The sequence below is a fragment of the Amblyomma americanum genome, chromosome 1 (genome assembly GCF_052857255.1).
Source record: "Amblyomma americanum isolate KBUSLIRL-KWMA chromosome 1, ASM5285725v1, whole genome shotgun sequence".
Lineage (NCBI taxonomy): Eukaryota > Metazoa > Arthropoda > Arachnida > Ixodida > Ixodidae > Amblyomma > Amblyomma americanum.
Window position 1 is genome coordinate 403,653,986 of NC_135497.1, and position 13,240 is coordinate 403,667,225.

General features: G+C 48.2%; 1 protein-coding gene across 1 annotated transcript; it reads left to right on the forward strand.

Moving 5' to 3' along the window:
- Positions 1–9,082: 9,082 nt before the first annotated feature.
- Positions 9,083–13,002, forward strand: LOC144123963 (uncharacterized). The gene is made up of 3 exons (XM_077656668.1): positions 9,083–10,520; positions 10,932–11,199; positions 12,683–13,002. Exons 1-3 carry the CDS (start codon positions 9,126–9,128, stop codon positions 13,000–13,002), a joined length of 1,983 nt encoding a protein of 660 aa, XP_077512794.1. The 5' UTR covers positions 9,083–9,125.
- Positions 13,003–13,240: the final 238 nt, after the last annotated feature.

A 13,240-nucleotide genomic window follows, 5' to 3' on the forward strand; every position in this document is an offset into this window, starting at 1 on the left:
GATCAATTGCCAAAATGATAAAAATGACAAATATAATTAACCAACTGATCTACTAATCAGCTAAATGATTGATTAATCGCTCAGTTTAACAACATAGAAAATAAATGAACCTGAAAAAAATCAAAGTAACTAAAACGATCAGTCAAATAACTCATTCAGTGGAGAGAGAGTCATTGAATTATTCAATCAAATAATCTACAGTCATCCACTCAAGCAATGAACGAATCAACAAATCCATAAAAATCGATTAGTCAAGAATGAATGAATAGATCAATAAAAATCAATTACTGAAATTGATTAATTGGTCAATACATCAAATTAAACCAAGCAACCGATCGACTAATCTACCAATCAATCAGTCAGACCTTCAATGAATGAATAGAAGAATCGGTCTATCAAATAAATCAATCAGATTATTTATTCAAGCAATCGATCAATAAATCAATCAGATGATTACGCAGTTGAGCAGTTGACGAGGATATCAAATTAAATATTTAAAACAATCTACAAATCAGTCAATTCATCAAGAAGCCAAATGACTGACTGATTATTTGGCCGACTAATCAATCGGTCACTTGATCAGCACATTAAATTAGACCAATAATTCGATCATCCAATCAATTATTCAGCCGATCAATTAATTAATCAAGCAATCAGTAGTTTCATTAATTGATTAATGAATGGATCATTCAGGCAACTATATCTATCACTCAGATCATTCATTCAATCAAATGACTGATCAATCAGGCAATCGTTCAACAAATTATAATAATCAATCTGTCAGGCAAATGATTGATCAATCGGCCAATTGACCAATACATCGCATTAAATCATTCGGTTGGCCAATCAATATATCTAATGATAACTTAATAAATGGATCACTCAGACTATAAAATCAGTAATGATTCAATCAGTCAACTACACAATGAATCAGAACAAAAATCACTAAACTTAACGAGTCATGCCGCAATCGGCCAAACGTTAATAATAATAATAATATAAAAACTAATACAGAATATAGCCAATGTCGCTGAATAAAAAGTCGATCATTTGATCAGCATAGATCAAATCAATCATTCGAGCAATCAGTCAATTCACTGATAATTCGGTCAGTTGATCAAACTATGGAATTAAATCAATTATTCTATCAGATATCACATGACTTGTACAATCAGTTGATAGCCAATAGCTAATGAATGAATCAATCAACCGATCAATTGACTGATCAATCGCTCATGTGAAGGTAAGCGTTCCATGGAGGCGAAGCAAATGCATCTCGTGTACTGCGCGATGCCAGCTCACGTTAAGGAGAACCAGCTGGTCGGTATTAATCCAAAACCCTTCACTGCGCTACCGCAATCCTCATAGCCTGCGTAGCTTTGTGGCGAGAGAGCCACGACAGAACACATCTTTCGGGACTGCCCCACAGACCCACCACCCGAAGAATTCCAGGAGCTCATAAGCTCGCATAAGTGGGACAACCTGGTAGCCAGCTCTAATGCGGAAGTACAGTCGTCCGCAGACCTCTCTACAGCTCGAACTCCTTGCCGAACACCTTGCGCTCTGGAAGGGTGTGCGGACGACTGTACAAGTCTGGGTCACAGCACGAGTGCAGATTGCCTTCAGCACTGACTGAGGGCCATCATCTGGTCTGGTGGACAGAAACCAGCAATCGGAGAACAGATATTAAATACTGGGACGTTAAACCCCATCTGCTGATGGGAGAAAGTGGGGCAAGTTTCTTGTAATACGTGTTTGAAAAGCAGCGTAAGTAGACAAACGGACAAAGAACGAACACAAGGACAAGCACGTTTTCAACCATGTCCATATATATAGCACATCAATCAATCAGTCGCTCAGTAAATCGATCGCTCAATCAATCAAGTCAATCATACACTATACATATTTATTGATCAGTCAAATAAATCAGTGATGATTGAATCAGTCAATCACTCAATGAATCAGAGAAATGAAAATTAAATCACAAAACTCAACCAGTCGTGTCTCAATCTACCGAAACGTTAATCATAACATAAAAACTAATACAGGATGTGGCCAAACTCGCTGAACAAAAAAAAAAACATTACGCCTGCCCAGCGCGCTAAACATGGCGCCCTCGAATCCTTACGCCATGTTTCAAGAAGAACGGCTGTCACGTGCCTTGGCTGGTGCGGCGGATGGCTCGCGCCATGCGAGCCTTCATCATCTCGCGCAGCTAAGCCGGCGCTAATGAAATACCGTTGTCATCGCAAGCATCCGCGCAGATGCGCGAGCGAGCGCCGATAAGAAGCGCGCGTAAATATTGGCGCAAAGGCGAAAAACTTGCAGTAACAGACCGCAGACGCCGTACAGATAGGCTTAGCGCGACCCGGTCCCGGTCATCTTGAAAGCCCGCGCAGGACGAAAAAGTAGGTCAACATGGCGGCTCTCTGCCCAGCACCACTTACCGCAAGGCTTGGCTCGACTGCGCTCTCTTCCCGGTTGCTTTCGTCGGGGACGCTTCGACTTCCTGGTCGAGGACGACCCCTCGAGCTTCGGCCTCTTGGTTGGCTGGAAGTCGTCCCCGTCCCAGGTCCAGTCACTGTCGTCCATTGTCTGCGAACGACAGGAAAATGCGCAGTGGTTATCGGGGCATCAAATCGGAAAAGTACACGTGGTCATCCGTACCACTCAAAAGAATGTCGAGCTATGAAGAGAGGTCACGCTGCAGGCGGTGCCTAGGTGCCTTTCCTCCTTTCTCTCTATCTTCTCTCTACGCTTTTGTCTGTTTTTTCTTTGCATGGCTTTGCAGACGGCACGTTGCCTTCCCTTTCCCTGCTCCTGCGTGTGCGCAACTATTGCGCATTAACTTTCCGAGCAATTAAACTAATAACAGACAAAAGCAAACACAGTGTCGATGGTGGACACCTCTGCCAGCGCGAAGGAGCTATGCCCATATTTGGAATTGCCTACGAACGCTTGCTTCAAAGGCCTGCGTTTAGTTCTGTGCATCTTTAACAGTAATAATAATAATTGGTTTTTTTGGGGGGAAATGAAATAACAGGGGTTTACGGAGACGCGCTTTGCGCGAGATGATGAAGGCTCGCATGGCGCGAGCCATCCGCCGCACCAGCCAAGGCATGTGACAGCCGTTCTTCTTGAAACATGGCGTAAGGATTCGAGGGCGCCATGTTTAGCGCGCTGGGCAGGCGTAATGTTTTTTTTTGTTCAGCGAGTTTGGCCACATCCTGTATTAGTTTTTATGTTATGATTAACGTTTCGGTAGATTGAGACACGACTGGTTGAGTTTTGTGATTTAATTTTCATTTCTCTGATTCATTGAGTGATTGACTGATTCAATCATCACTGATTTATTTGACTGATCAATAAATATGTATAGTGTATGATTGACTTGATTGATTGAGCGATCGATTTACTGAGCGACTGATTGATTGATGTGCTATATATATGGACATGGTTGAAAACGTGCTTGTCCTTGTGTTCGTTCTTTGTCCGTTTGTCTACTTACGCTGCTTTTCAAACATGTATTACAAGAAACTTGCCCCACTTTCTCCTATTAGCAGATGGGGTTTAACGTCCCAGTATTTAATATCTGTTCTCCGATTGCTGGTTTCTGTCCACCAGACCAGATGATGACCCTCAGTCAGTGCTGAAGGCAATCTGCACTCGTGCTGTGACCCAGACTTGTACAGTCGTCCGCACACCCTTCCAGAGCGCAAGGTGTTCGGCAAGGAGTTCTAGCTGTAGAGAGGTCTGCGGACGACCAAACCGCGCCAAAAACCAAATCGCGCCGGGAGGGAAGGGAAGAAGGTGAAAGTGGACGAAGAAAGCGGGAGATAGGTGCCGTAATGGAGGGCGCTGGATTTCGTCCACTTGCTATGCTCAAAATGAAACGAAATCACGCCGCCGCGGTGGCTCAGTGGTTATGGCGCTCGGCTGCTGATCCAAAAGACGCGTGTTCGATCCTAGCCGGGGGAGTCGAATTTCGATTGAGGAGAAATTTCAGAGGCCCGTGTACTGTGCGATGTCAGTGCACGTTAAAGAACCCCAGGTGGTCGAAATTTCCGGAGCCCCTCACTACGGCGTCCCTCATAGCCCGATTCGGTTTGCGGCGTTAGACGCCCACAAACCATAAATCAAACCGAAATGATAATGAGCACCGTTGATTTGGGCCACGGTTGCACAGTTTTGCGAACGGGAAGAGATCAGAAAAAAAAAACGCACGCAAATGTACACCTTTATTCCAAGAAAGGAAAGCCACGGTAAATTGGCGCTCTTTCCATGGACGCCCCAACCGCTTTGGAGTCGAATTGAAGGAGGGAGGGAAAGAAGAAACAAAAAAAGGGAACCTATAATGGAGGGCTTCCTCTATGGGGCAGTTGGATTTCGTTGACAGGCACCGATGTCCCAGAGCACACACGCAGTTCTGCATTTCCGCTCTGTGAAGATATGGTCGCCCCGGCAGGTTTTTGATTCCCTCACCGTGATATCTGGAGCCGAACGCTATTCTAGGGAAACGGCGCACCTATCAAGCTTACTCAGAAGCTACTGAAACGTGGGCTTCGGTCGCCCTCCATGGATGACCCCCGTTGAGAGATCATCGGAAGCACTTCAGGACGTACGCACGGTGGCAAGAATAGTCCTATGCGGGCAAATTAAAAATTCACACAGGAATATTAACACGCACAAATATTTTCGACTCTGAACTTTCCATGCTGAAAAGGAAAACCTATAATTCAGCAAAACTCTATTTTATATTCGCGGTGAAATTTTAGCGTCATATGTTAGACACCCACGAATAGTTGTTCGTTTCAGGAGACCTTTACAGGAACTTAGCCATGATGAGTGGGAGGCGAAGGTAGCTCACACAGAGCTCCCCCTTCAGCAACAGCTGATCGGTCAGGCCTGGAGGGCCGTATTCTCCAATGGTTTGCTGGACCTGGGTGAACCACCGGTATAATTACTTTATATTTATGAATAAAATCTATTCTATCTCTATCTTTGTACCTCTAATCAGGCCCAGTAATTATGAACAAGGACATTTTTCCGCGCGATTTTATTAATGAAAGTAATGTTTTACATATCTCGTAAGATTACTATATAGGTGTCAACGTTTCAGTTCAGATTTCTGCTCAGCAGGCTCTGTTTTCTCGCCACGAACATTTTCGCTGTCGTCACAATCGTGATTTGATTTTGTGGTGATTTTTTAAGGCATTCGCGAAGGATCATCTCCACTGGAGAGCATTGTTTACTTTAAGTTTACAGCTTTGATGAAAAATGGCGCCTACCGCGCAAAAGCAGTTAGCACAGTGCGCTAAAATTATGTTACGTCCTGTTTTTAAATTCCTGATACCGCATTAAAGGCAGCAAGGCTACTAAGGGGCCGCGTAACTCCTTACCGACTTTTTCAAAAACCTATTCCCCAGAAATAATTAGCGAGTATCAGACTTTCCGCAAAGCCCGTCGCCCGAAACCCGAGTTAAAGATAGAAACAACATTGCAAGGCCCTAAAACCGGCGTCGTTGCAAGCTACAAGCGGGGCGTAGTAACACGCGCCGCACGAGGTGTCCACGCACAGCGCGGAGAAAAAAAGCAAAAATACACAGCGAAACCAATAAGACGGGACGCCCGCAGCGTTTGGCGATTCTGCTCAGCGCGCTTTTTGTTTATTTTCTTCTTTGCGCGTGCGTCTTTGACGGCCAGTTGCCTGCCACATCTCGGTTTTCTAGAAGTTGTAATAATAATTAATTGGTTTTTGGGGAAAGAAAATGGCGCAGTCTCATATATCGGCGGACCCGTGAACCGCCCCGCAAAGGAAGGAATAAAGGAGGGAGTGAAAGAAGAAAGAGGTGCCGCAGCGGAGGGCTGTGGAATAATTGCGACCACCTGGGTATCTTCAACGTGCAGTGACATCACACACCACACGGGCGCTTTAGCGTTTTGCCTCCTTGAAAGCGCAGCCGCCGCGGTCGAGTACGAGCTTGGGAACTCCGGATCAGTAGCCGAGAGCCCTAACCACTGAGCCACCGCGGCGGGCAGCCTTTTGAAGCAGAAAACTTCACTACGCTAGGTAAAACAGTCGTCGGGTAGGCCGGAGAATGACCTTGAACGACCTTCAACCCAAACACATTTATCCCTTCCTTACGGCGCGGTTCGGGTGTCCACCGATATATGAAAGAGAGTTACTGCTCCATTTCCTTTCCCTAAAAATAATTTTCCAACCTCTGGCGGGCGCACTGCCTCTCCAGTGTGGGGAACGCACTCAACAACAAGAACTCCAAACCGTGTCTAGTTCGGGAACCACCACAGCTTTCGCTCTCCAACCAGGTTTAGAAGTAGTTTCGCCAAAATATTTTTTGTTGTTTTCGAGGGAAAGAAATGGCTCAGCAATTCGTTTTATGGTTTATGGGGTTTAAAGTCCCGAAGAGGCACAGGCTGTGACGGACGCCGTAGTGATTGACTCCTGAAATTTCGATCACCTGGGGCTCTTTAACCTTCACTGACATCGCACAGCGCACGGTATATATTACTTCTCCCCCTATCCTCTCTTCCTGTCCCCTCACCTCTTTCATTTCATTTCTCCATTCTGCCTGCTATCCTTTATTTCCGCTGCCCCAGCTCAGGTGCTTCAGTATCGATGGCAGATGCCGGGGCTAGCAAAAATCGTTTCCTTCCTTTTTACTACTATTTTTTAATAAAACCACTACCACCACCACCACACGGGCCTCTAGGATTAATAATAAGTATAATTGGTTTTTGGGGAAAGGAAATGGAAGCACTACCTGTCTCATATATCGTTGGACACCTGAACCAAGCCGTTAGGGAAGGGATAAAAGAGGGAGTGCAATAATAATAATAATAATTGGTTTTTTGGGAAAGGAAATGGCGCAGTATCTGTCTCATATATCATTGGACACCTGAACCGCGCCGTAAGGGAAGGGATAAAGGAGTGAATGCAAGAAGAAAGCAAGAGAGAGGGGCCGTAGTGGAGGGCTCCGGAATAGTTTCGAGCACCTGGGGATCTTTAACGTGCACTGACAATGCATAGTACACGGGCGCCTTATCGTTTTGCCTCCATAAAAACGCCGCCGCCGCGGTCGGGTTCGAACCCGGGTACTCCGGATCAGTAGCCTGCTCTGAACCGGACCGCGCCGGCTGCGTGTTTATCGAGGCAAAACGCCTCCATCGAAATTCGACCGCCGCAGTATTTCTCTCACGTCTTGACGGACATCCTAACCGCGCCGTGAAGAAAGGCATGAAGGTGGGAGCGAAAAAAGAAAGAGAGAAGGAGGTGTCGTAGTGTAGGAATCCAGATTGTTTTCGACACCATGGGGATCTTTAACAAGCAATGAAGGCTGTCCGTGCCATTTTATCACATCGGCATATCCCAGTATTTCACTCTTTTACTCCCTCCTTCATCCCTTCCCTCACGGCTTAGTTGACGGTTGATGTCGCTTAGAATTGCAGTTACTGCGCAATTGGGTACCTGCGCACGCGGGGTCTGAGAATGGAAGTGTCGACCATTTTGCCGAGGCCTAACCAACTGGGCAGCCGGCCCCTTGAGCCCGGATGCTCTCACCGAGGCCCCCCTATCCTATGCGGAAATCAACTTTTGCAAGGAGACAAGACGCGAGTACCCGCCTCCCCACCCTGACATCGACCGAGCTCATTCGCACAGATTGCGAGGTGACGCTGATCCGCCTTTCTGGAGCCATTAATGAATATCGTGAGGTCGTCATTGTAAAGATGAGCCTCCGGGCCGTAAGCCCATAATTTTGGTGTCTGTCTTCTAAAGGCCTCTTACCACACAGCTCAGAGTGGACAAATATGAATGGCTTCAACAACTGATTGCAACCGATCACCACAGTCCAGTTATTGTTGGCGGTGACTTCAATGTCAAAAACGCTCTCTGGGGTCACTCCACGACCGACTGTAGGGGGCGTCGTCTCGAAGAAGCCATGGAGATTTCTAACTTACGCCTTTGCAACGAGCCACATGTGCCCACACGTGTCGGCCTCCACGCTAGACAAATCGACACTACACCGGACATCACTCTTGCAACACCTGGCACGGTAAAACATTGGCAAATTTTAGATACTACATGGAACAGTGATCACTTCCCCATTGCCATCCGTGTCAACAACAAATGGCTTCGAGCCAAGAAGACGTTGCCCTCACTTGACTGGCAGCGCTTTCGAGAAATGTCACATTTTAAATGCCATAGCTTCCAACAATTTGTCCATGAGGTTACCACAGCTAAAGCGGTGGCGACCGAAGAAATAGAATGTAGCGACGCAACCACTCATCTCGGCGACTTAGTCAACATGTGGAAGCGTGCCTCTGTACTCCCGAACCGCTACCGTACACGCGGCCAGCGCCACAAGTATCTTCAAAAACTTTGTCGCCACTACAATACCATACGCGACTACACACTTCGCCTTGACGGAGAAAACTGGCCCCACGTCTGCGCTGAGATGGGGCAAGAAAAAGGCCTGCGTAAACTATGGGCTTTTCACAGAAGCATGGCTGGAAAAGGAAAAACGCGGACTTCCATTTTCGCACAGCTCTCCTTACAACAACCGATGTCCTCGGTAGAGGAACAACTTATACGGACCTTCTTTCCACATATTGCAGACCAACCTCCTGATAACCTTCTTTCCGTTACTGTGTCTGCTCTAAATCACGAACTTGACAGGCAGTTCACAATACGGGAACTGTCGGCGGCACTCGATCAAGGAAAGAGACACTCGGCCCCAGGGCACCAAGGCGTCACCTGGCAGATGCTTATAAATCGTATTGATGCAGCCAAAGCGCAGCGCCTAGAAGCAGTAAATTATATGCAGTTAGTCTTACATCCCGTGTAGCATACTCCAACTTTATCTCAAAAAAAGCATAACCTCTGGTATGCTTTAGAACATACCTCTTCTATATGTGTGCTCTGTGGTATACTGATAGCGCATGTTTTAAACTGCATTTTCATGTATCGCTTATCAGCCACGCAAGCAGTCGTCGGCAGATCACATGTTCATCGGCCTATAAAAAGGCACTGTCTCAGTAAACGTTTGTTCAGTTCTAGCCTGGCGTCCGTCTGATACACAACAGTTGGCGACGAGGCAGCGACGGCGATGGCCGTCGGCAGGATCGGCGAGTATCGTCTCGGCACGAACGCGTCATGGGACGAATACGTCGAGCGCCTGGAAATGTTCTGCGAAGCGAACCAGATAACGAAAGAAGAGCAGAAAAGAGCAGTCCTGTTGAGCAGCTGCGGTGAAGAAGTGTACGGGCTCATCGTAACTTTGGTGAAGCCAGAAAGACCGACAGCAGCAACCTACGAAGAAATCAAGACTGCCGTTCGCAAGCACCTGCATCCAAAGCCTTCGGAGCTGTATGCAAGGTTTTTGTTCTACAGGCGAAACCAGGCTGCCGAGGAATCGGTTGCGGACTACGTCACGGCGCTTCGGAAGCTAGCCGAAGACTGCGGTTTTGGCAGCGCCCAACTCCCGTTGGACGTCATGATGCGGGATCGTTTCGTATGCGGACTCCGGAACGAAGGGGTTCAACAGCGACTTCTCGCAGAACACAGCCTTACGTTTAAGGTTGCGTATGACTTGGCCACAACTGCAGAAGCAACCGCTAAGCAACAGCGAGACATACGCAAACACGGTCGATACGAGACGGACTGCCAGGAAATGGTACAAGCAACCCGTGCGAAGCAAGACACCCCAGCGGAGGGGTCCAGCTGTTACCGGTGCAACGGTAAGCACGCTCCACATTTGTGCCGTTTTAGAAAGGCGACATGCTTCAACTGCAAAAGGGTTGGACATATAGCTAAGGCTTGTCGGTCGAAAGACGACAGTAGAACTGCTCGGAAGACAGCGTATGAGCAAAAGAAGAAAGGAGATAAGAGCAAGGGCGTGTACGAAATGAGTGCGTTGTTTTCCCTGTGCGAGGTGAATGAGCAAGAACAGAAGTTCATGGTTCAAGTAACGATTGAAGGGCAAGAAGTTCCGATGGAGGTTGATTCTGGCGCATCGTGCTCAATTGTGAGTGAAGATACGTTCAGGGTTGTTGAAAGGAATCACGGTAAAATACCACTGCAAGATTCTGGAACAACTATCGTAACCTGGTCAAAGGAGGCGTTACCCGTGCTGGGTCAAGCAAGTGTCTTGGTGGAATTCAAAGGCAGGAAGGCAAAGCTACCTTTGCTCGTAGTACAGAAGCAAGGCAACAGCCTGATTGGGAGAAACTGGTTTAACCCGTTAGGTATTGGCTTGCGGGGTATACAGCAAGTAAACGTGGAGGACGTGCCTTCGCGATTTCCCGAGGTGTTTCGCAGAGACCTTCCTGGCTTCAACGGACCGCCAGTTCACATCGAACTGAAAGATGACGCCCAACCGGTGTTCCTCAAAAGTCGACCAGTTCCATTGGCCCTCAAGGACGACGTGGCCAACGAAGTGGACCGCTTGGTGCAACAAGGTGTATGGGAGCCCGTCAGCTACTCCAACTGGGCAACACCACTGGTAGGGGTAAGAAAAAAAGATGGAACTTTACGTCTTTGCGGCGACTATCGCAGTACCGTAAACAAAGCTATTAAGAGCAGTGGATACCCCTTGCCCACTACAGCGGAAATGCTCACAGCTCTAAGTTCAAGCAAGTTTTTTACCAAGTTGGATCTAGCCCAAGCTTATCAGCAGCTTACGCTAGACGACGAGACGGCTGAGGTGCTCACAGTTAACACGATAAAGGGACTGTACAAGGTTAAGCGGCTGCCGTTTGGCATTTCGGTCGCACCTTGGGTTTTTCAACGAGTCATCGACACGCTGTTAGCGGGCGTTCCCGGAGTGAAAGCTTATCTGGATGACATATTAATTTCTGGATGTAACGCCGAAGAGCACGCCGAGAGATTAGAGACTGTGCTATCGCGTCTGCAGAAGGCACAGCTACGAGTAAACAAGGACAAGTGTGAATTTAACCAGACGAGCATCGAATTCTTGGGACACAGGATTGATGACTCAGGAGTACATCCCAGCCGAAGCAAGACGGACGCCATCCAGCAAGCGCCTGCGCCCGCAAGCAAAAAGGAGGTGCAAGCCTTTTTGGGATTGCTGAATTTCTACAGCAGTTTCCTCAAGGGCAGGACGGAAGCGGCCGAACCGCTTTATCGACTGCTAGACCGTGACCACGAATGGAAGTGGACAGGTGAGCATCAGCGGGCTTTTGAGAGACTGAAAAATTTACTCAGCTCAGACGCCGTACTTGTGCCCTACGATTGCAAGCGTCCTTTAATTTTGTGCTGCGACGCATCGCCTGTGGGGGTGGGGGCAGTGCTAGCCCATCGTGCGGATGACGGGAAGGAGCAGCCCATAGCTTATGCTTCTGGCACTCTTGGCGTCAGTGAACGCAACTATGCTCAGATTGATAGAGAGGGTTTGGCTGTGGTCTTTGGCGTAAAAAAGTTCCACCAGTACCTAGCTGGGCGAGAATTTACAGTGATAACAGACCACAAGCCGTTACTCGGCCTGTTTAACACGGACAAGCGAGTGCCCGAAGTTGTGTCGCCCAGAATGCTGCGTTGGATTTTACTGTTATCTGCGTATAACTACCACCTTGAGTACAGACGAGGCCAAGACAACTCCAACGCCGATGCACTCAGTCGTCTACCAGCCCCGGGAGACGAGGACGAGCCAAGACCGCCTGGGGACGTGCTCTTGTTGGAAGCGGTCGACTGCGCACCGCTGCAAGCGGCGGACATTGCTGCGCTGATCAAAAAGGACTCGGTTCTATCCCGGGTAAAGGAATGGCTACTCAGTGGCTGGCCGTCAACACAAGTGGACAGCAAGTTTGCGCCTTATGAGGTGAGACGGTCGGAGTTGTCATTGCATCGTGATTGCATACTGTGGGGGAATCGCGTCATAATTCCAACCGCAGCAAGAGAGAATGTGCTGCAACTCCTGCATGCAAATCATCCAGGGATGAGTGCCATGAAAGCATCAGCTAGAGGGCTCATGTGGTGGCCGAACATGGACCACGAAATTGAGGAGTTTGTTCGGCACTGTCATCCGTGCCAGAATAACCGGCAAAGTGATGCCAAGGCTCCAGTGCATTTTTGGATCAAGCCAGATCAGCCTTGGAGTCGACTGCACATTGATTTCGCTGGCCCAGTCAAAGGAGACGTTTTCTTAGTCGTGGTAGACGCGTACAGCAATTGGGCTGAAGTCGAAATCATGCCATCCATGAAAGCTACGGCTGTCGTCAACAGCTTAAGGAAGATGTTTGCGACACATGGTGTACCGGACGTTATCGTTTCAGATAACGGCACAGCTTTCACTAGCACAGAGTTGCAAATGTTTTTGAAGTGTAATGGCGTGCGTGCAATTTTCACTGCACCTTATCATCCAGCCAGCAATGGTAGGGCGGAGAGGATGGTAAGAGAAGTTAAAGAAGCATTGAAGAAGCAGCAGGAAGGTTCGACACAGTGCAAGATTTCCCGGTTTCTGTTTAAGCAACACACGACGCCACATTCGGTCACGGGAAAATCGCCAGCAGAGTTAATGTTCGGACGAAGACTGAGGTCAGCGTTAGACAGACTCCATCCGGACCGGCAACACGCGCCTGAGTTACAACGACCGGAGACTGAGGTTTCGTGTCGGTGACGCGGTCTACGCTAAAAGCTTTTGCCCAGGTCCAAGGTGGAAGGCTGCCAGTGTTGTGGCAGTCAGAGGTCCGGTGTCGTACGTGGTACAGCTAAACAACGGCGAGCGTCATCACAGGCACCGCAACCAGTTGAGGAGCGCCTGGACGCGGCTCGTAGTTGACCCAGTCACAAGTGAGGACTACCACGTCAGGCTTCCTCCTACAGCCAGGCAGCCACAGCCGCTGTTGCTAGCCCAGAAGCAACCCCTGGGGCGAGTCCAGGCCAAGCCACCCAAGTACCGGTCGAGCCGCGAAGATCAACGCGTGTTCGACGGCCTGTCCTGCGTTATGGCATTAATGGCTAGCTAGTCCGTTTTGGATTGTGCAAATCTTAGGAGAAAGGAGTGTGGTATACTGATAGCGCATGTTTTAAACTGCATTTTCATGTATCGCTTATCAGCCACGCAAGCAGTCGTCGGCAGATCACATGTTCATCGGCCTATAAAAAGGCACTGTCTCAATAAACGTTTGTTCAGTTCTAGCCTGGCGTCCGTCTGATACACAACATGCTCCAATTTAAATTTTGTGTTATTGTCATTCCTATATA